The sequence below is a fragment of the Stylophora pistillata genome, chromosome 14 (assembly GCF_964205215.1).
Source record: "Stylophora pistillata chromosome 14, jaStyPist1.2, whole genome shotgun sequence".
Lineage (NCBI taxonomy): Eukaryota > Metazoa > Cnidaria > Anthozoa > Scleractinia > Pocilloporidae > Stylophora > Stylophora pistillata.
In genome coordinates this window covers 23,525,898-23,547,002 of record NC_142532.1, presented here as the reverse complement: position 1 = coordinate 23,547,002, position 21,105 = coordinate 23,525,898, and the positions used below count along the sequence as shown (strand labels likewise).

Genomic DNA, 21,105 nt, shown 5'->3' with positions numbered 1-21,105 from the left:
TAAACTCGACTCCGGGCCCCTTACCGAAGAGCGTTAGGTTAAGGGCGTATACAATGTTTTTGAAAAGAATACTGCTTGCTGAGCCAAGCAAAGGCAAATGATTAAGCGTTGTAAAGCAGATGACGTGAAGCAACCCATGAAAAAAAGGAAGCTCAGATTGCAATCCATTTATAAGGTACGTGAAAATTTGTTTTCCATGTCTCTAAGATTTTGTTGTTATTCAAGATGGCGGCAGTTAGTTGAGGGCTTTTTCGAATCATGCCAAAATGAGCTTAGAAGATAGTTTTGGTTAACCGTGTGAGTAATTTCAGCCTGTTGACTTTAAATGTGGGAAATTTTAGCTCGGTTCCCAGGATGGACAAGGCGAAATCTTTCAACTTTCGTCCGATAAGGCGATTAGTAAACTGATGTGTTCAATTATATCAAAAATTTTCCAGACTGGTTAGGATCGAGATTTTGGTCGCAGTAAATGCCGATCTCTGCAGCAACCTGCAGCTTATCAGATGAGCTCCGTTAAATTTTTTGCTAAGAAAAGGGCGATGAGGCGAGATCTTAAAGGCCGATCGAGCCAGGTTGGCCATAAGCCAGGCTAGTGAATTGCTCAAGGCCTTCATTTTGTGAACACATTTAACTTCCAAAGGACGTGGAAAGTGAACACCATCTATTCTCTGTCAGAGCAGTTAACTTGAATGTAACAGTTTTACTTTCAAGGAAAAATTAGCTGTGATGTGAAACATTGCAAGTGTAAGAATTCTTGAGCACTCTCGAAGAAATTATCAAGGTCAGCGGTGTACTAGTAGGGACTTTAAGAAACCACGACGGCGACGCCAAGGAAGACTTCGATTAAAAAATGAATTTCTACTCTTAGTTAGAGTTTAAAAAATGGCTGCAGGAGCTTACTGTCTCATACAGTGCCAGAGCTCAACTTCTGCATGACGTATAAAGTAGCCTTTGAGTTCCAAATGGAAATTAAAATAATTTGCCGCCGCAGTTTCGGTTCGCAGACGACGCAAATTTTGGCGATTTCACGTTGTTGTTTTGCATAGGGCGGCCAAGAAATGTACAAAGTTTCAAAACGCACGTGCTGAACTATTGTTCTGCCAATTAGATCTCTTGTTTTTCCACGTCCTCGTTGCCGTCGTCGTCGTGGTTTCTTGAGGTCCCTAGTATCTAGGTTTGCAAACTCTGCACGTATCTGTACAACGTAGTGACGTAACTATTCGATGTGAGCATTATTGACGTCACTTGACATCTCCATACTAGGAGATTTTGGTGCTCATGACAACTTGATTGAACATTCGCAAAACAACTTGATTGGAGGGAAGATTTCGCGATATCAACGTTTTTCATGCTTAATTTGGTCAATGACACATTTCCTCTAATTTTCGGTGGCCTTAAGAATGTAATGTATCCTTTTTTACACTGAATCGTGTTAAGTTTCATATTTGTTCACCAAAATTATTCATTAAGTAAATAAAATCAACTTTTTTCAATTATGGTAAACCAATACTATGTTTGAAAATATCAAAATGCCTTTAATACTCATTGTTTTCTTCCTGTAGAGAGGCGAACATCTGCTCAAGATCGTTTTAATTTTTCGACGTAGTGTACCACAGCTGTCCAAAGACTTCCTTTAGTGAACAAACACAAATGAATTGAGGGTATTATAAAAAAGTAACACAGATAAAAGATATTTTCTTCCATAAAGTCGTAAATGATCGATGTAATCTTGAGGTACACGAGAGACTTGCATGCAAAGGTTCCTTAAGGTGGCTCGATAGGCCAAAAAATCATAAAAACTTCATATTTTTGGAAATAAGTTTCTGGGCACCAACAGTCATTGTAGTTTCAAGAAAAGTAAGTCTTTTGTAATTTTTCCCATGGCTATTGTATGTTTTTCAACTGTTTTTGGATCTGTTTGAGCGGTTGCTATGGAAACCAGCATTGTTAACGCGTCGTTTTCCACCAAAAAAAGCCAATGATTTCAAAGAAATCTTCACAGGAGTGACCAGAATAGATTTCAGGGGCCTGGTAAATAGTTAGGCCCTAAATGAGGACATTGTGTGCTGATACATGACGTACTTGGCATGAGAAAAACGTGTTCGCTTGTTTACGATCTATCTACTGAGAGTTGAAGCGAATTATGCCTCCAAAAAGGAAATTTAGGAACGTTAGAAGAAAAAAAAGGAGGTTTACAGGCAACAAGTATACTAAGAAAAGAAATTCTGAAGAAATGGAAGGAACTGATGATCAGGAATCAGTGAAAGAAAGCGAGGAATCAGACATCACCGATATCGAAGATGAAAAGATTCCGAAAAACATCACACGGAATTCTGATCGTACTAAATCGATGCCTGCTACCCTGAGAAAGTTGGACGATAAGTCTAGCGATTCTGGAGACCCTGAAAACGATGAGGAGGAAAAGATGGCAAGTATAGAGGGTTTTCGTTTGATTGATATCTCTGTACTTGCTTCAGTCTTCGAGTCATTTTGGTGTCCGATGTGTAAATATGGCCACGTCACGTTCGAGGAGGATTGCAGCGCCAAGATGGGTTTTGCTACTCTTTTTGTGCTAAAATGCACATCCCAAAAGTGCAAATACTCGAAGAGGTTTTTTTCCTCTGCTAAAATCGAAGGGAGTCAGGCTTATGAAGTCAACCGAAGAGTTGTCCTTGCTACAAGGAACATTGGAATTGGACACCAGAGTCTTGTAAAATTCGCTGCGGTGATGAACATGCTACCGCCCATGAACGAGAACTCTTATCGAGATCATGTTGCCACAATTCGCAATTCTGCGGAGACTGTAGCCAAGGAGAGCATGCAAAATGCAGCTGAAGAGGCAAAAGAATTTTATGAGCCAGGAGAAGATGGGGTCTTTGACATTGGAGTGTCAGGGGATGGAACTTGGAGAAGAAGGGGGTACTCTTCAGCTTATGGGGTCGTCACTGCAATATCCACAGTTACTGGTAAAGTTCTCGATGTGGAAGTAATGTCCAAAGAGTGCAAGGAATGCATGGTTTGGAGAAGCAAAGAAGGAACTGTTGAGTTTCAGGAGTGGTGGGAAGGACACCAGCATCTTTGCCAGGCAAACTATTTTGGTTCTTCGGGGTCGATGGATGCTTCTGGAATGCTTGCCATATTTGAACGGTCTGTTCAAAACTACTCTGTTCGTTATACAGAATTTCTTGGGGATGGAGACAGTAAATCCCACAAACTTATTGTTGAAGAAGCCGTTTATGGGCCTGTTGAAGTAAGAAAATTGGAATGTGTGGGCCATGTCCAGAAACGTTTGGGGTCGCGACTTCGCTCACTGAAGAAGAGAACTGGTCAGACACGTCTTCAAGATGGAAAGTCAATTGGCAGAAGGGGCAGGCTAACAGACAATGTCATTGATAAACTGCAAGTATATTATGGGAAAGCCATTAGGAACAATACTCATGATATCCAAGCTATGGAGAATGCTGTAATGGCAATTTGGCATCATACACAGTCAACTGATGATAGCCCAGATCACGACCTGTGCCCCCCTGGAGAGAGTTCATGGTGTGGCTTTCAAAGGGATGTTGCACAGGGGACCTCTGATTATAGACATAACCATCCCCTTCCAACGGCTGTGGCTAATGCCATCTATCCCACCTTTGAAGCCTTGAGTGAGCAAAGTCTGCTTGCACGCTGTCTACATGGTGGTACGCAAAACCAAAATGAGGCCATCAATGCCCTTATCTGGCAGCGTGCTACAAAGGAAACCCACTCTGGGCTAGCAGTGGTGGAACTTGCTACCTTCTTGGCAGTCTCACATTTTAACAATGGCACTATTTCTATCATTTTAGTTCTTCGAAACCTGGGAATTGACCCAGGATTTCATTGCATCAAAGCTTGCCGAAAGCAAGATCATAATCGAATTCGCCATTCTCGCCGTAAAAGCTCTGAGCAAGCCAAAAAAAGGAGAAAACAGATCAGAAACTTCAAAAAAGGTTACAGTGACACTTTAGAGGCAATAGAAGGACAACAGTATGGTGCTGGTGCCTTCTAACATTGTTTTCAACTCTTGACTGCTTGCCCAATGATCTTGTGAACTTTATTTGCTATTTTCTAATTTTCCGTATTTCAGAGGTTTTGAAACCTTGTGACAATAATATCTCAAAAAATATTTACGATAAGTAGATCAAATTTTCACAGCATCTCAAGTGTCAATAGCTGTGTGCAATGACCTATTTTTATAGTGTTTGGACTTCTCACTCATGGGTTATGCCTTGTAAATTGAAGTGTAGTCAGGGTTATTTTTTGGTCTTTCTTTGTTGAGAGCTAATTCATGAATGCAACATAGTACTTACCTCAAAGTAGGTCATTGCACAGCTGTGATACAGTACAACAAGCACCTGAAGTTTTAGCTCTATAGCATAAAGCAGAGTAGAGATATCTTTGCCAAAAAACATACCTATTTTTGTCTCTCGGAATTGGGTGTGGCTAGAATAAATGGTGTGGCTCCTCTGAATTTTATGGAATGCTCTCCTAACTTAGTGGAAAGTAATGGGTAAGACCTATTTAAGTTTGTGGCACAAGTATAATGATATGATTTAAAGTTTAAGTGTTGGTAAAATTGTTGCCAAAATGAGCATTTTTAGACTATCGAGCCACCTTAAAGCGGTATCAAGACAGTTAAATTTAATCTGAAAGTACAATTTTCTTTCATGTTGTCTTGTGTACCGAAAATATATCTCATCTTCGACTTATTCGTAAAATTCTGATGCAAGTTGTTTTTTTCTTTTTACTAAGTTTCAGTTTATGAACTGCTACGCTAATTAAATTGAACGAAACGTGAGTTGTTCACCGGTCACCAAAAACGAAACCGGTTACGGGTGGAAGTGGAAATTTTCTTAGAATCAAACTTGAAGAGAGAGGTCACACAGGGCTGCGAACAAAGCACTTTCAATAGTGAAAATAACCGTTTTCGAGAAAGACGGGAAGTTATTTAACTACAAGTAAAAAGAATATCCAATGTCGCTTGCTCTTCCTTAAAGAATAATTTACATTGTATTTATAGACTTTAAACAAAACGAAATATGTGCACATCTTTTCACTCCACTTTCAAAGGAATGACGATATTGGATGGAAGTTTTTTTTTTGATAGATTCCATTTTATATTTTAGAAAGCGACCGGTGGGTATTGCCACTCTCCCACGAATTCGTGAATGTAGTATAATTTGTCGAGTCCTGAACAAATTGATCATAAATGCAACGTCTTACATATCTATATACTCAACATTTACAATGCAGTAGTGTTTATGTACAGAGAAAAGGCAGATATTTCCACTCTGATAACACAGCCTTCTTTGAAATGTTAACTACGAATCACGAGTCAATCTCGGTTCCCTCCGTCAAAATGAGGAGCGATTACATAAGCTAATTGAAATACTTCGTACCATGTACATATTAAATTGGGTATGGGTACTTCGATAAGAAAAATTTGACAGTATGTGGAATACTTTTTGCGCCCTCCTTGGATCCACCAGCCAAAAGTTGGTTGTTAAGTGCCTTACGACATAAATGCTGGAGACTGGCAACTTCCTTATACAGCGGACGCCAAAGGAAAAACTTTGCGCTTCCTTTCGTTTCGAGTTCATCTAGCGAGCTCCTTCCCCTCGCTTGTAAAATCTTTCTTGTCACTAGCATATAATAGAAAGCCATCTTTACGACGCAGTCAAACTTTGGAGGACCACAATGATGAAGTTCCTTGTTTGTTGTTGTCTTTGATGTGTCCTTTTTGTCCAGTGAAAATAAACCCTCCAAGAATACTATTCTAACGTTTGTTACCCCAACAGAAGTGACTAAACTTATGGTGAATAAATGCCGTGACTCTGAACTGTCGCGAACAAGAAACGTCCCAACCGCTTGATCACGGAGAACAGCTTTCGCTTTGATTCCACTTATGGCTCCCCAATAAAAGCCACTTTTCTCCAATCTTTTGACAGCAACCTCTAGCGAAGAAACAGCTTGTATATCAGCAGTCATCGATTTCGTAAACGACTATAGTAACTCTGAGTTCCGACGCCAAGCTCGTTACAACACCGAATGACCTTCATGTTTCTTGTTACACATAGTTTTGTTACTGCTGGTTCCTTGAATTTGTGACCATGATTCACCAGTCTGAAGATGTTAAAATTGTATTTCGTAAGATACATAGCTATCGTATTTATATCTGAACCATCACAACGACGTATTTCCGGGAAAAAAGCTTTCTTCCGTTGTCACCACGGTGACGATTCGTAGAATTTGGCCGGAAGTAAAAAAGGTGCTTTGTGAGCGTAAAACGTTTTTTCTAGGAAAAGAAACAATCAAACTTGAGTATAAACTTGCAGTTTGGCGTTTTAAATCTAAAACAAGTGATCTCATGAAGGGGAAAACCTTAGTGTCCATTGGACGTGAAATCTCGCACATTTTCTCTGAGGAACATCTCGCACGTGGAGACAGAGCCTCCTAAAACCGGAACACTTTAGAATTCCATATTTAATTTCATTATTGTTTTTAAAATCTGACCTGCATAATTCAGCGAAACTGCAACAATTTTGCGTGGGGAACAGTTCGCTACTATTTCTACAAGAATAGAGAACGATATCTTTCCGTTTTCTTGAAAATTGGTTCAAAGAAGATACCAGAGTAGCTTAAAATTATCGATGCTAAAAGAATTAATGACTTGGACAAGCTGAGCAGCATAGTCTCAAAGGCTTTCTATTGTCTCAATATTTTCCTTGTCTTACGGTGCAAATACAAGAAATTTAAGTCTAAAAATTGCACGGTTTGTCTTGTAGTGAGTCGCTACAATAATCTACTTTACTGCTATTGAAGTTAGTTTTCTTAGAGCTTGGACGAGCGCTACAATAATCACGAAAGTTGGCGCTGAACGTTAGTCACTAAGACAATGCGATGTTGAAATACCGGAAGTATTTCTCAAAAGGAGCACGTACAGAGAACGACAAATATTTTACAGCGAAACAACCCAAGTTTTTCTGTGTTTGAATATCTTCGCTAGAACAGACAGTTGCATCGACACATCATCCAAACGAGTTGAATCGTGTATGAAGGAAGTGATGTGTCCCCTTTCCTAGAAACTCAAAGTTGATGTGGGTTACCGACTTTCCGAGAAATGGTTAGAAATTCCATAGGACGGGGAGGTAGTTTAGGCTTAGCGAGGGAGAGAGGGGTATCTTGGCATCAGGCCCAGTCTTTTTCCCTTGAGTAAACGGTGAAAAATCACCAACGTGGAGAAGAGAATGATAACCTGTACAGCGACACGATGTGTACGATTATAGGGCTATGTTACTGAGAAAGCAGTACTTCTTGATGGCTTCGACAAGTCATATTTTGTGGGAGAGGAAAAAAGCTGTAAATTGACAGATTTTTAACCGAATTGGGGAGCAATTGCTGCTTTTGGCTGGTATAAATAAACTGATCCTTTTTTCAAAAGAAATTTCCAGGAAAACTCAGAGATACGCAGATGGGTTTTCACAAGCCTTCCCAAAAACGATGAGTTTCAGTAGAGCAAATCGGATAAAACTTATTTTGCTAGTGGTGCACTTAACATTGTATTCCTCCAGGGGCGTAGCAAGGATTTTTCAAAGGGGGGGGGGGTCACAGAGGCTACTCACCATTTACACCGCTGCTCTCCTGCGTGTATCAGCGGGCTCAGTCGTATTAACACGGCATGAAGGCCCACATTAACTAAAAACAAGAGTCGTTGACGAAAATACTTTACAAAAAAAACAAATTTTAAAAAAGTGGGCTTTTCAACAATGGCTTTTACGGCCAAGATATTGTCATGGCGTTTTCGCCACCTGAATATTGTAGGTTGTTTGCTCTAATGAAGGCCCACCAAGGGGGGGGGGTCACGGGCACCCCAGGACCCCCCCTGGCTACGCCTTTTTCCGCCGTTGAATGATGATCAATACCAATTCTCTTACCATACTATGAAATATTTTTCAAAATCTAAGCGGTAATGTTATGGATAATTTAGACAAAAAATCTCAAGATTACGAGTATACTTTTATCACCGTGAAATATAAACTATTTCATCCGGCACAACTGCTAATGATATATGCTAGTTGTAAGAGAAACGTTTGGTGGGCGTTGTAATTAAATAAGACTGAGCTGGCATCGAAAGGCGATTTTTGCATTGAAGGGGTACCCCAAGGAGAGAATACATCACACATATTTACCCCCTCCTCCCCTCCCCCACCCTAGAAGGGATGTTGACACTTAAAAAAAAAACATCATTCTCGGAAATTAAAGGAAATTATTGGTGCCGAATTGCAGATGAAGTATGAAATGAGTGAGTTTCGAAAATTTCAGTTGCAAGATATATCAAGTGGTACTAAATAATTTCAAAATTTTTAAGGAGTAATTTCTCCTTTGCCGCCTCATGTCCTCAACTTATTTTAATCTTTTCCGATTATATATCTTTTTCGATTTCATCAAAATAGCCTCAGGTTAAGAACTGTATTGAATAACATGTGGTGTGAACATTCGAAAAAGGAAAACGTGAGGTTTCGAATCCCAAACCGCCAACAATCTCCGTAGATACGTATAACTTGATGGGGCGTGACTGGACTTCGAACTCATAGAAGAGCCTCAGAATGTTCGTTTTCTCCTTATGTTCGGGAAAAAAGTTCGACGTCCAGTTTAACTTCTTTACACGACAGCCCAGCACAAATTTCACGATCGTTTTATTCAATCTTTAAGTAAAGTCTCTGAATGTTGCTTTTGTTGAAAAATTCTCTCTAAGATGCTTTGTAGTTTCCATACGGAAATGTCGGATTGCACTGCACTTTTATAAGATTTAAGTGACCGAACACAGAGTTTTTCTGTCCACGGTAAAACCTCCTTTTAGGATAAATAATTTCGGTCTTGACGCGTTATATCTATTAAAAGGGTCTTGTTCGGAATAACCTCGATCGGTTACCTGCGAAAATCGAAACTCGTTATTCTCGACCAAGTTATTTCTAGTCCTCCACTGACTGACTGACTAGATTTCGAAAAGTCGGATCCAATACTTTTATGTGCCAAATGAAAAATAAAAGATACCATTAACAAAGAAAAGCTTTGCAAATCGATATATCTAAATTTTAAAATACTAACGGTCTCAATCAGAAACAAATATTTTAGTCTCCGTGATAGAACGAGAAACTTTTCCAGGTTAACAGACATAAGCCGGCCTAAGACACGGCAGACTGAGGTAACTCCGCGAGATGCAGCTGATCGATGAGTCAGATAACGAAATAGTTCGTGTTTTGTAGTGTCTGCGACAAACCACGCTGGAACACTAAATTTCGTTTCATACAAGCTTTACCCAAAAATTGTTTTAAATCGGTGGTTACCTACGAATGAATAAAGGCTGATAGTTTCGAAAGAAACTGTTTGGGGCTGCGTCGGTAGGAGTAACGAAATAATTTGGATATATCAACAAAGTTGAAATGGTAAATTGGCCACCGTAATGATTACAAAAGCTGACGTTTCGAGCGTTAGCCCTTCGTCGGAGCGGTTACCTACGAACCTTGATTTCAGTTTCTAGGAATCGACACCGAAACGATTTCCGCGAATTTTTCTTTTCTTATTATTTTTTATTTTCTTGGAAAAAAGATCAGTCGTCTGTAAAATTGCTCTGATTTAAATATTAGATTTCCGTTTTTAGTCATCAGCTGTCACAACAATGGTTATAAATGAAAAACAGCGAGACGGCTTTTCAAGTTTTTCCAAGAAAGAGCGTCCAAGCAGTTATATTAATTGCAAATTTTCAAGAGGGATTTTATCACAATAAGATATCAAATTATTGTTAACGTTTATAAAGCCCCTCTGGCCTCTTTCCATACAGAAGTCAAAATTAGGAAGTCTTTTTGAGTTTTTACTATTTAAACCAAACGATGGCTCACTCCCTGCTTCGCTTTACGCCATCCACACCCCACCCCTCTTGCTTTACCCACTCAAAGTCTGTTTACAAACATCTTTAAAATTCTTCTACCGCTTTTTCTCGGAATCTTCAATGCTTCCGGGAAAGAGAGGTATTATTTTACATGATGTTCAATTGACCAATAAGAGGGTCCTAGGCTGTTGGAGAGCAGAAGTCAGAAAAGGTTTTAAGGCCAGCTGTTATTCGTGATAGGAGCTGACTTATCTGTCATTTTCACACGATGTGTGAACTTACAATGGATGGCTCTTTTGCCATCTGATATTTCTGCTTTTACTGAAGGAAAAAAATAAAGAAAAACGTATATATGGAGGAAAGAGCCATTTTGTGTCGTCTGGTATCATCGGGGTGAACGGAGAAGTCCTGGCAAGGAGTTACCGGTAGTAGTCATCGTTCGAGTGCAAGTAAGAAGGTGGCTGTTGGTCGAACGTTAAAAGTTTTGTTCATGTATGCTGACTGGTCATTTTGCACAACATAACTGGAATAACAAGACCACGATAAAGAAAGAAATTTCCGTTTAATGCATCTCGATTTGATGCAGCGAGAGATAACAGCTGCTTCGCTTTTTCTCTTCTAGGGACTGGTCAAAATTATCACAGGGGGGAGGAGGATGGAACCAGAGGATTTTAGTTGTGTCACCAGTTTAAAGATTCCCACATAAGGCCCTGTAATATTCTTATGCACCCCCCCCCCCCCCACATCAACAGTTCATTGGCAGTGAAGTGGTACTCAATTTTCTCCGAACCCTTATTATCTGTTGGCGACGAATATCTCTCCCCTGTTCCACCTGAAAAGCATTTTTCCCCTCTAAGAATCCTCCACCTCCATCCCAGGTTATAAATCCTGACTGATCCCTTAGATGCCGTTAATTCTGTTCTTTTTTACTAAAAAAAAGCTTTGATTGAGAGGAAACGAACCCTTAACCACCACGAGAGAGTGTGAAAATCTAGGTGTGAAAATCTATTTGCCTGGATATGAAAACAGACGAGGCTCCTCTATGGCGCGGTTTTAGTGTCAAAATTAAAATCCTCGTGTCAGACTTGTTTACTGAAACATCCATTGTTTCAATTCAAAGCAATATTTCTTCGATTCAGTCATGCTGTTTTTCTATTCAAACGTGCAATCCTTCGTTTCAAAAAATGTTTTTCTACTACCCAAACATTCAGTCGTCTAATTCAAACATGCGATTGAGCATTTTAAATTTTCAATCTCGCAATTCCGAGAAAATAGTCAGTTCCGCAAGTAAAAATCCCATGATCTTTCTCTTCCAATATGTAATTATTTACCGCAAACCTACTACTCGTCAATTTAATTACACTATTCGCCAGTTCAAACAGGCTTTTTGTCGACAGAAACACGCAATCCTTCATTTTGAAACAATCGTTCTGCAATTCCAACACTCTACTATTCAAACCGGCAATTCTTCCATTCCAACGCTTAATCTTTTAGGTCAGATCTGCTGTTCGACTATGGAGACATCCAGTTGTTTAATTTGGTAACCCTATTCATTCAAATATTCGAACTCCTTTTCCAAACATTCAATTATTCGATGCGAACATGATACTCGCCATTTCCAGCACGCAATCCTTCAATTCAAATATTCAAACCTTCAACGCAAACACGCTGTCCTTCGTCGTCACCTGGAAACTAGCCCGGCCACGCATGCGTATTGAGAAGAAAGGCGAGGAAAAGGAATACGACTCTTATTATAGCAGGAATGGTGGAACGGTGGAACGGTAGATTGGCGGAAAATGATCCCAACTCCTAAAACATGGAGCGGCGGAAAATGGCCCTAAATCCTAAAACATGGAGCGGCGGAAAATGGCCCTAAATCCTAAAACACGGAACGGTTGTCAGGGCATGCAGCGCGAATTTTGTACGTAGACACTCAAGCGCTTGGCTCATTTATCCCCACGACGATAACGCGCGTGACCAAAATAAAGTGTTATCAATTTTTTTTCTTTTGCTGAGTGGTATGAATAATAATGAACTATTATACATGAAAGATAGCTGCGTTTTCGCGTTGTAAACCTGTTTAGTTACCTTTTGTTATGCTAAATTTGCCATGAGTTGTAGTCGCGGCAGAAAAAGTTGCACAGCATGTACAAACTAACTTGACATACCACATTACAATAAACGATTGTAACATACGTTTGCTGGTGACGTCTGCGTTGATTTAATGAAACGAAAATATCTCAAACGCCAGAAGATGTGAGAACATTACAGGCACGTTTTCAGGCGTCTAAAAATATAACAACGTTCAGCCCCAGCTCCAAACTTTGACTAGCGCGAGAGCCGTCAAGAAATTCTTCAAATTTTTCTTGACGGCTTTCTTTTGCTAAATTTCTTTTGTCTTTTCACGCCATGTGAAAATCCCACGGGCGTGACTCCCTGCAAACCTCTCTTCACCTAGTGTTACTCAAGGCCCAAAACTTATTCGTGGGTGAAGAAACGCTCGTATTGAAGGGCTCGTAACGAAGACTTGCTCTCACGCTAGCTCATTGCTCTGTGATCACAAAATGGTTACTGTTGGCGGTATGGCTGCTGCGACATCTACTGGCGACGGCAGCGGTGGTATAAAATAGAAATATAACTTATCTTCAAATGGCAACGTAATTAAATCCAAGTTAGCTCTCAAAGGAAGGATGATAAAAAAAAATAAATAACTAACTGTCGAGGTAAAATTTTCATTTAAAGTTCACGAAATTATCTGAATCAGGAAGAGACGGAAACCATCCAATAACCAATGTGACATTCTTCCAGAATTTCCTAAAGCGGACGAGGCTTGAAAATAAAGATTCTTCGAAATAGCCACTTTTAAGACCATGCATTTAATGATAACTAATGAATTCTAATGAATTGGATATTGTTGTTAAGATATTTTTCAAAAGCCACTCTGACAATTTGTCGTGATCCGAGATGTATATTATGAACAGCATATCATGAACAACGCTTGAAACTTTAGTAAACCAAAGCTTTATTTTTCGTCTGGGTTTGTTTTTTACTGCTTTATAGGTCTCGAATGCGTAATAAAAATCTTTTAAGCATGAAGATGCATGAGTGATAAATTCTGCGCGAAAAGAAACTGGTTTCCAAAGGAACGAAAACGCACCTTTTTTTCATGTTATTTGAATTTTCCTGAGTCATTTCTGCGTGGAAGGGCTCATAAATTTAGGTATCGCTTGTGGTAGAGCTCTATTCCAGAGCTTAGTGGAAATACACGATACCACATTGAAGGGTTCCGAACTTTCTCTCTAGTATTTTTCTTTTTTAATTTTTGTTCTGGTCAAGTTTAAAAAATGGTTTTTAAAGCCTTACGAATTTTACTGGCCTCGGTCATTCTCATAACTACTGTTGCGAATGTATGGTTTCTTGTTGAAAACTGGAGCATGGAAAATAAACCGCGGTGGGAACAAAATGTTGAATACAGAGGAAAAAGAGAGATGAAAGAAATTAATTTAGACACAAGTTTTGTAGAAGGTACGTAGAAAGTATTCTGTGTATACCCATTTAATTGCAAACGTATTTTAGCTGTGGGCAACAGAAATGGAACAGACTGACATTCTGATGTTAACGAATGAATCAAATTGTTTGTAATGATTCTGGAACAACTTCTATATTGAATTGAGACTTTGACAAGAAATACATCTTATTGAGATGTGTTAAATGATAGAGCTGCGATAAACAGTTTAAAGTTTGACCGGCTGATGTATATGTGTAAACCTCGAGGACCAATATCGAAGACGAGCAGTATGCTATAGGAATTGTGTAATGGATAAAAATTTATCCAAAAACATTAAATATGGTAAAACAGGTTGTGGTTTGTCATCGTGGTATATAACAATTTCAAAAGAGGAATTGTAGTCGTTTGTCTCACGGTGCGTTCACTTGGGATGTGGATCGCGAACACTGATATGCGCGAGATAATCATGTTCAAAAAGTGGAAACAGTTTGAGTTATGGTAGCTTCAGTTTTTCGATCAAATGAAAATGATTCTATTTTCTTTGGGTAGTCAAGTCCAAGACGAGAAGAAACTGGTGTCTTGTGAGAAAAGATATTTAAATAATTGCAAAGCCTGGTGTCCGAAAAGTTTGTCTGAACAAGAAACTAAGTTTGATAATTTTTTTTGAGCTCTCAAACACAGCCTGATCGATCGATGCCTTAAAATTCACAAGAGACAAACTCGAGATCGTTTCTCCTTGAAATCAATCAGTGTGATCATAGATGATTCAGTTTTACTTATTGACATGTAAATGGTAAAAAAAAAAAAACAGGTGTGCGGTGAACCATTTTTGTCAGTTATGAATTGTAATTAATTTCGTATGATAGATGCATAGAGTAGGTTCATTTGCTGAACATTTCACTGAGTTTGTAAACGACTTTTAAAGCGCCTTGTCTTCATCAGGGAAATTTATAAAAGGCATTTCAGATATAATCAAAGAGAAAATTAATTGAAAATTCACAGTGATATGAGTGCAAAGCAATTGTGCTGAAACCTTAGAAACCAAATGCGGGTGGTAAACTATGTCATGTTCGTCAAATGAGTTGAGAAGGTGAATGGACCACCGTAAAGAGATTCTGAAGTCGACGTTCCGTGCATCAGCCCTTTTGATCTTATTATTTCTAGTATTCCTTGTACCATCTAAGATATAGAGGACAAAATGGAAAACAATTGTTGCCTAGTTGAATTGTCAGAATAGTCTGAGGTGTATCGAGAATTAATCTAGGCGAAAATGATGGATTTTTAAGGTTGCAGAAATAAACTATTCCTTATGAGTAATGATGTAAAAATTCAAGCTTACAAGAATTATAGCAACTAAAGTCATAGTGAATTCTCTAAATTTGTGATAATGTCACTAAGGCTTCTGTTTGCTTTTATAAGGTGAGACAAATTGGCAATTAGTTTGGATCGCAAAAGAGAAAAGTTTACCTCGGTTCATTTCGCTAATTTTCCAATCCTGTGATATTTTCAAGAAAGTATAATAAAATATCACCTCTTCGTAGCAGTTCACACATTTTGCCCAAAATGCTGAGAAACAGAAACAGAGCTTTTAAAGTTTTATCCAATAAAGTTGACCACATTCGTTATCACGCTCTCTCATTTTCATTCACGAAGAGACTCTAGGAACGAATTTAGGCGGACGCCTAGTTTCCAGTCCCCCAATCACTAGGTTAATTTTTCCACGAGCACCCACGGAAAGCCTTGATCGATCCTGTTTTATTTAGATAACTAATATATTTGGTAAAGAGCAAGTGAATAATGACGTAGGAAAGACTTCTCAGGCATGATGTTTTAGCTCATATGCAGTAATGGCTCAGAACCAGTGAAACGTCCAGATGTGGTACACCGTTTAAATAAAGCTCATCAGTCATCTCTTGCTTATTGCAGAAAACCTTTCAAACACGCGCGTCATGACATGTCATGTCGCGGTTAAAATGGTGTGTTTCTGCAATACAATTTGACATTTTTTTTTTTCAAACAGATGATATCGATATGGACATTCAAGTTCATTCTAGCAAAGAGGAGGCGTCGGTTGTTGTTGATGGAAAAGTGGTGAATGCTCAACATTATACCTTCCTTTAATCTGATTTTATATGAAATGCTGAATTAGACACGCATTTTGATTGGTTCTTAATTGGGATCCTAATCTGTGGCTGTTGATAAAACGGAGCGAAATAGTAATCGATAGCAGCAGTAGAGCGTGAAAAGAGGCAGGCTTAAAGGAGGGAGATTCGGGTCGAGTTGCGACCCAATTCTCTCTCCTCTACGCGACTAGACCTAGGCCTCCCGCTTTTTTCGCTGCACTGTCATCATGCCGTTTACGATTTTGCCATATCACAAACTGAGCGTCTGGGACGAGCTATTGAGATCTGTGGGAGGACAGACGCATTGGCAACTTTCTGCCTCTTCATTACAAAACAAACACAAAGGGATTCCATCCTGTCGTGCGTCAGTAGCGTCACAGAAAATCATAGCCGGTAGACATCAAGATGTGAAAAGAACATCAAGGACAAACTCCGCTGAGCTTCGTGTGACACTTCTGTGTTCTTACCACGTTTTGGTGTCATCTATTATCTGTTACTAAACAGATGCACGGCAACATAGAATATGTTTGTTAATTCGAGGGATGTACGGCCACGTTTTCTTTCTTGTTTCTTTATATCTGCTTTGTGGTTGACGTAAAAAAGTTCACACCATTCTCGCTTTTTTACACTCAAGGTATCAGAAATCAAGGATAAAAATGTTCGAGGTATGATAGTGTTTGTTTTAAGCCAAACAACAGGCTCTCTCATGGCTGTTAGAGCGTTTGACACGTACTCATCTAAAGACGAAGGACAAGAACTTATAAAATTTTTCGATCTGCTGCAAGAAGGACGGATCATTTGCATGGCTGTGAAGGTAAGTTGGGTTAACTTACCAAGAGGCGCACATAAGTATATTTCAAAAGTATTCTGATTGTCACTGAGCACAACAGACTTCTCTCTCTGACTTAAATAAAATTTGAATGCAAACGTATCTAAATACAAGGGAAAATGTATCAACGCCCAAACTAGTAAGCCCACCATGATTTCAACTCGTTATGATTGATTTTAATTTCAAGTTGCAATTTTGGAAAGAGGCAGACAAACCTTTCTAGAAACAAGGTTGACATCAGTTCCGCAGGTTGACTGACACCTGCGACGAAACTGAGGGGGGGAGGGATAATCATATCATTTCAATTGTACAACGGACTAAGAGGAGATGGTTTGAAGGAGCAGAGCAAGACATAACCAATACCCTGAATTTTAAGCTTTCTTGCCTTTCTATCATACTGGCTCGTCTCTTTAGAAATTTGGATTGAAGTGCCTAAGAAGTGTCTGAGGTCTCCTCGCCCCAATCCCCCTTCAGAAGCACTCAGGTATAAGGGGAGGATTATAGCGAGGACATCTCTTATCCCCAATCTTTTCCTTCAACTAAAGGACGAAGCAGCGAGCAAACTGGAAAGTGACGTTCGAAGCTACATTGAGAAGTTTGGGAGCCGTTATATAAATGTCCTTGGCTGGCGGGATATGTGGGCGTTTATAGTCCAACGAGCTACCAGTCAGAAGAACGCATTTGTCGAGAGCCACCAGAAGTCTCCAGACTTCGAGAGCTGGGGACAAAATGTCACAATTCGAGCTTATCTGAGGCGGGTGACAGGCGTGACTAGTGAATGCAACTGGGAGCAAAGCGATACAGGGCGTCGTAGGGCAGAATTCTGCCAGAAATTTGAAGGATATGGACGGGTTTGTCACTGTGAGTACTCCATTCAAGTTCAAATATTTATTCATACTCCTGAGTAGAGAGAGAGGCACTCCGAGAACTAAATGTCGTAACCGCTTCTCCCGAAATTAATGATTTTTCCTTTTTGAAATAGAAATTCAAGAGAGTGTTTGTGCGGTATTCCCATTACGTTCCGTTTTTTGTGTTTTGCACGCGTATTTTTCTTATTGTTTTTCGCATTTTTTCGCTCACGTTGATTTATATTCTGTTAGACTTTTTCGTATGATTTTGCTTTGTTTAAGCTTCTCAGTAAAAAATTCAGGACTGAAGTATCGGAGTCCTTGAGATCAACGTCGAGTCCTTTGCTGCGATCAACTCTTAGTTTTCTGTCCTTCGTGTCCACAAAATCGTACAACGTTTGTCCGATTGCTTTGTTTTGTAATAACTAGTAATAATTTTGTTCCTTTAGCAACCGCAATTGACCGCAATGGGAATAAATTTTAAAGCGCGCGTTCAAACCGGACTTGTTGGCAGTTACAGTGAATGAGCAAAAAAAAAAAGAAAAACTGATAATAGTCTAGCCAGTCTCGTAAAAGTTTAAATAGGAAATCGCACGTCAAACTTGTACCCAGATCCTACCGTGTAACTGAAATGTAGTTACAACTGCTGGTACAAGGCTACTCGCACGGTCCACTCGATTGCACGTGATGTCACATACATGTACTCCCTTCGCGTTTCTCCCTTCAATTGCACCGTCCACTCGATTGCACGTGCTGTCCCATACATGTACTCCCTTCACGTCGTCTGACTTGATCTTTTAGCTTCGGTTAGAAATGACAATGCCACTATAATAATGCTCTTTTTAGGCAAGGATTCAGAATCAATCGATTTCCTACCACCCCCTCTTGAAGATGGCAGTCGCCTTGATCTGCCAATATCGGTTATGGCCGGTAATCGCCCTCACTACTTGTTCAGAATGCTCAAGACTCTACAAAACGTCCGGGGTTTGAATCCTGCCATGGTAACTGTGTTTATTGACGGCTTCTTTGAGGAACCCGCCTCAATTGCACGGCTGTTTGGTCTGAAGGTAGATCAGCATGAGGGTGTCAGTGAAAAGAACTCAAGGATTTGCCAGGTAAACGAAGGTCGAGCTAATGCTGAGTTCTCAAAACCCTATTTTATATTCACCTAAGTTTACTTCTGTAGAGTTCCCTATGTTGAATTAATCGAAGAGAATTTGGACGTTACCTTGACTCAAATCTCTTTAACAATTTTTATAACACTTGTGTGACGTGTAATTGGGACCCCCCTCTCTCCTTTATCTACAATCGCGCACTCTCGGACTGGTGCCCTCGCATAGAGTTCCACACGCAAGGACTGAAAGTAACCCGGGTAACTTTGTGTTTGTTCCTCCTATCAAGCCCTCGGTAACCTGCTTGCGGGAAAAGTTAAACCCGTAATCCCACTGGTGTTTAATACAACGCGTACCCTCCTATCCTGCGTCCTCTATAGCAACTCCAAGAGCGAGAAGAGAGACGGTGAGACTTGAATGTTACTGAGGTGTAAGGCCTTTAAAAGTGTTGTCTAACCTTTGCCTTTTAAAATCGCGTTGTTCGAGTGGAAACTCGTGCGCAACGAGTGGACCTAAGAGATCTCGTCGCGCCCGCGCGCACCCATTTGGATCTCATCTTGCATTAGTAACTCTTCATCTGAACTCTTATTCATTTACTTATTTCGTATTTAGCATTACAAGAAGTCGATAACAACCTCCTTTGACAATTTCCCCGACGCTAATTTCTTGGTTATTCTGGAGGAAGATCTTGATGTGTCTGTGGACATTCTTAGCTACTTTAAACAGCTTCTCCCGGTCTATGAGAACGATGAAAGTGTTTACTGTATATCAGCTTGGAACGATCAGGTTTGAAAAACGTAAAACGTACGGTTCGATAGAGATATCTATGAATTGAGTTAAGTTAAATTGGGAGAAAGGATACTAAGATAGGGGGCGGTGTTTTCTAGTCTCCTTTGCAGCCTTTTTTTTGGAATGTCACGCAATCTTCCTTCAAACGAATCGTTGGCTTCGCTTAACATCCTAAAGAATGGCCACGAAGGAAAAAGAATTTATGGATGGGATTGGCAGTGCTTCTCCCAAATAAGACAGAAAGATTTTTAATTGATACAGCTGATTATGAAAATGCAGGGCACAGACCAAATCGACTATGCTATGCAACAAGTGACACTGCTGTGACTTGCTTCAAGGTGCACTAATAGGGCTTCAATATACATAAGTAGAAAACAAGTTGATGTTGATGATTTTTCGCTTTCACGCAGGGTTATGAATACACCGTGCATGATCCATCAATGACGTACAGGATTGAAACTATGCCTGGCCTTGGGTGGTGAGTACCAACTGAGCGTTCGGAAGGAATAAGCTTAAGGATCAGGGATTGGTTTTGCTTTACTGAGCTGTGAGATCGGTCTTGCAATCTCGAACCATGCTGGCCCTTTAAGGAAGACATCCAGAAATAAAACCAGTCGTGGCTTAGTTAGAAAAAAACAAGATATCTTCTGGCTTGAAATAGGGCCTGGTTTAGCCTGCTTTGCTGAGTATTTTGTTAACACGATGAGGCGAGAAATTTTTGGTTTGCACCAAACCGCGAAACGATCTCGCCAGGGAAGGAGATGGGGGAGGGGAAGAGAATCCCGTGGAGGGGGGAGGGAAGGGACGATGGAAGATATCGAAGTACTTATATTTTCATTATCTGATCACTGAAAAGGATTTTTTCAATTTTTAGACTTTAATTTTTTTTTATAGGGTATTGAGTCGCAAACTATACAAAGGAGAGCTAGAAACCAAGTGGCCTGCTCCTAATGTATTCTGGGATTGGGACATGTGGATGAGGATGCCTTCGCAGAGGAAGGGCCGAGAGTGCATCATACCGGACATCTCTCGCACCTATCATTTTGGGGCAAAGGGTCTGAACGTAGACCCAGCTATGAACGAAGCTTATTTTAAAAGACACGCGCTTAATAAGGAAACTGATGTCGAGATAAAAGCAGATCTCATGTACAAGGACAACTATGAGAAGGAGATAAATCGACTACTGAGGTAAATACCTCTTTATCGACCGAGGGGTAGAACCTGATGAGAAAATATCTGACGTGCTGACCAAGCTAGCGAGAGCTGAAAATTTTCCCGCGTGGTACGATCTAACTAAATCAGTTGACATTTCCACTAGCCACCGCACTTTCACTTTCTTTCTTTCTGTTCTCACTTCCCTGAGCCGTTGGTGAGGCTGTGCGGTTTTGTCTGACCCTGCTTGTGCCATAGCGTTCGGTCTTCATATGCAGAAATTGTTTAAAATATTTTTAGAGAAAAGCGCGCGCGAAGCTGCACGGCCCGTGGCATATCCCCTTTCGCGCAGCGTGAAGGAGCCAGTGATTTACTACAAGTAAGGGTGCCCGTTAAATACATGCGCAAGCGCATATTCCCTTTTATCTCTATCGGAAAAAAGGCTTGCTTGAATTAAAGGTTCCACGTACTAGTTAGTTGGGGTGCACTGTAATTGAATTTTTAAAGCCTAACCCTAACCATAACAGAAAAAATGGGAAATATTACAAAGAGCCTGTGAGAACTCAAAGAAGAAAGAAGCAAACTATCTGGTTTCCTGGGCGAATTCGCTCTGACGAAAGGTTAACACTCGAAACGTCAGCTTTTTAATCCTTTACGGTGGCCAACTTACAATTTCAACTCAGTTGATATTACCAAATGACCTTGTTACCCCCACGGAAACAGCACCACAGTTTCTTTAGAAACTTACCCCTTATTTATCTGGTTTCCTATTAAGTAACTGTGGTCCATAAGTTATTGGCTGATTTGCGAAGAGGATTGCTTAAGTTTTTA

The 21,105-nt window shown here is 40.0% G+C and overlaps 2 protein-coding genes across 4 annotated transcripts in view; one reads left to right on the top strand and one right to left on the bottom strand.

Annotated features, from left to right (window-relative positions):
- LOC111325569 (protein O-linked-mannose beta-1,2-N-acetylglucosaminyltransferase 1) overlaps window positions 1-21,105 on the top strand; it is a 22,366-nt gene continuing 1,261 nt past the window's right edge. Inside the window, exons 1-8 of one of the 3 annotated variants that reach the window (XM_088745659.1) lie at window positions 27-175; window positions 15,442-15,512; window positions 16,179-16,358; window positions 16,919-17,234; window positions 18,068-18,336; window positions 18,946-19,119; window positions 19,533-19,600; window positions 20,017-20,310. In XM_088745659.1, the coding sequence (XP_088601785.1) occupies window positions 15,453-15,512; window positions 16,179-16,358; window positions 16,919-17,234; window positions 18,068-18,336; window positions 18,946-19,119; window positions 19,533-19,600; window positions 20,017-20,310 (1,361 nt within the window). In that variant the 5' untranslated portion in view covers window positions 27-175; window positions 15,442-15,452. Of the gene's footprint in view, window positions 176-6,481; window positions 13,439-15,441; window positions 15,513-16,178; window positions 16,359-16,918; window positions 17,235-18,067; window positions 18,337-18,945; window positions 19,120-19,532; window positions 19,601-20,016; window positions 20,311-21,105 lie in introns of those variants that run through there. The other 2 variants (XM_022929399.2, XM_088745658.1) reach the window with 2 other exon arrangements.
- Window positions 1,515-6,165, bottom strand: LOC111325619 (suppressor of cytokine signaling 3). The gene is made up of 2 exons (XM_088745664.1): window positions 4,639-6,165; window positions 1,515-1,763 (listed from the first exon to the last, which is right to left on the bottom strand). Exon 1 carries the CDS (start codon window positions 6,010-6,012, stop codon window positions 5,434-5,436), a length of 579 nt encoding a protein of 192 aa, XP_088601790.1. The 5' UTR covers window positions 6,013-6,165; the 3' UTR covers window positions 1,515-1,763; window positions 4,639-5,433.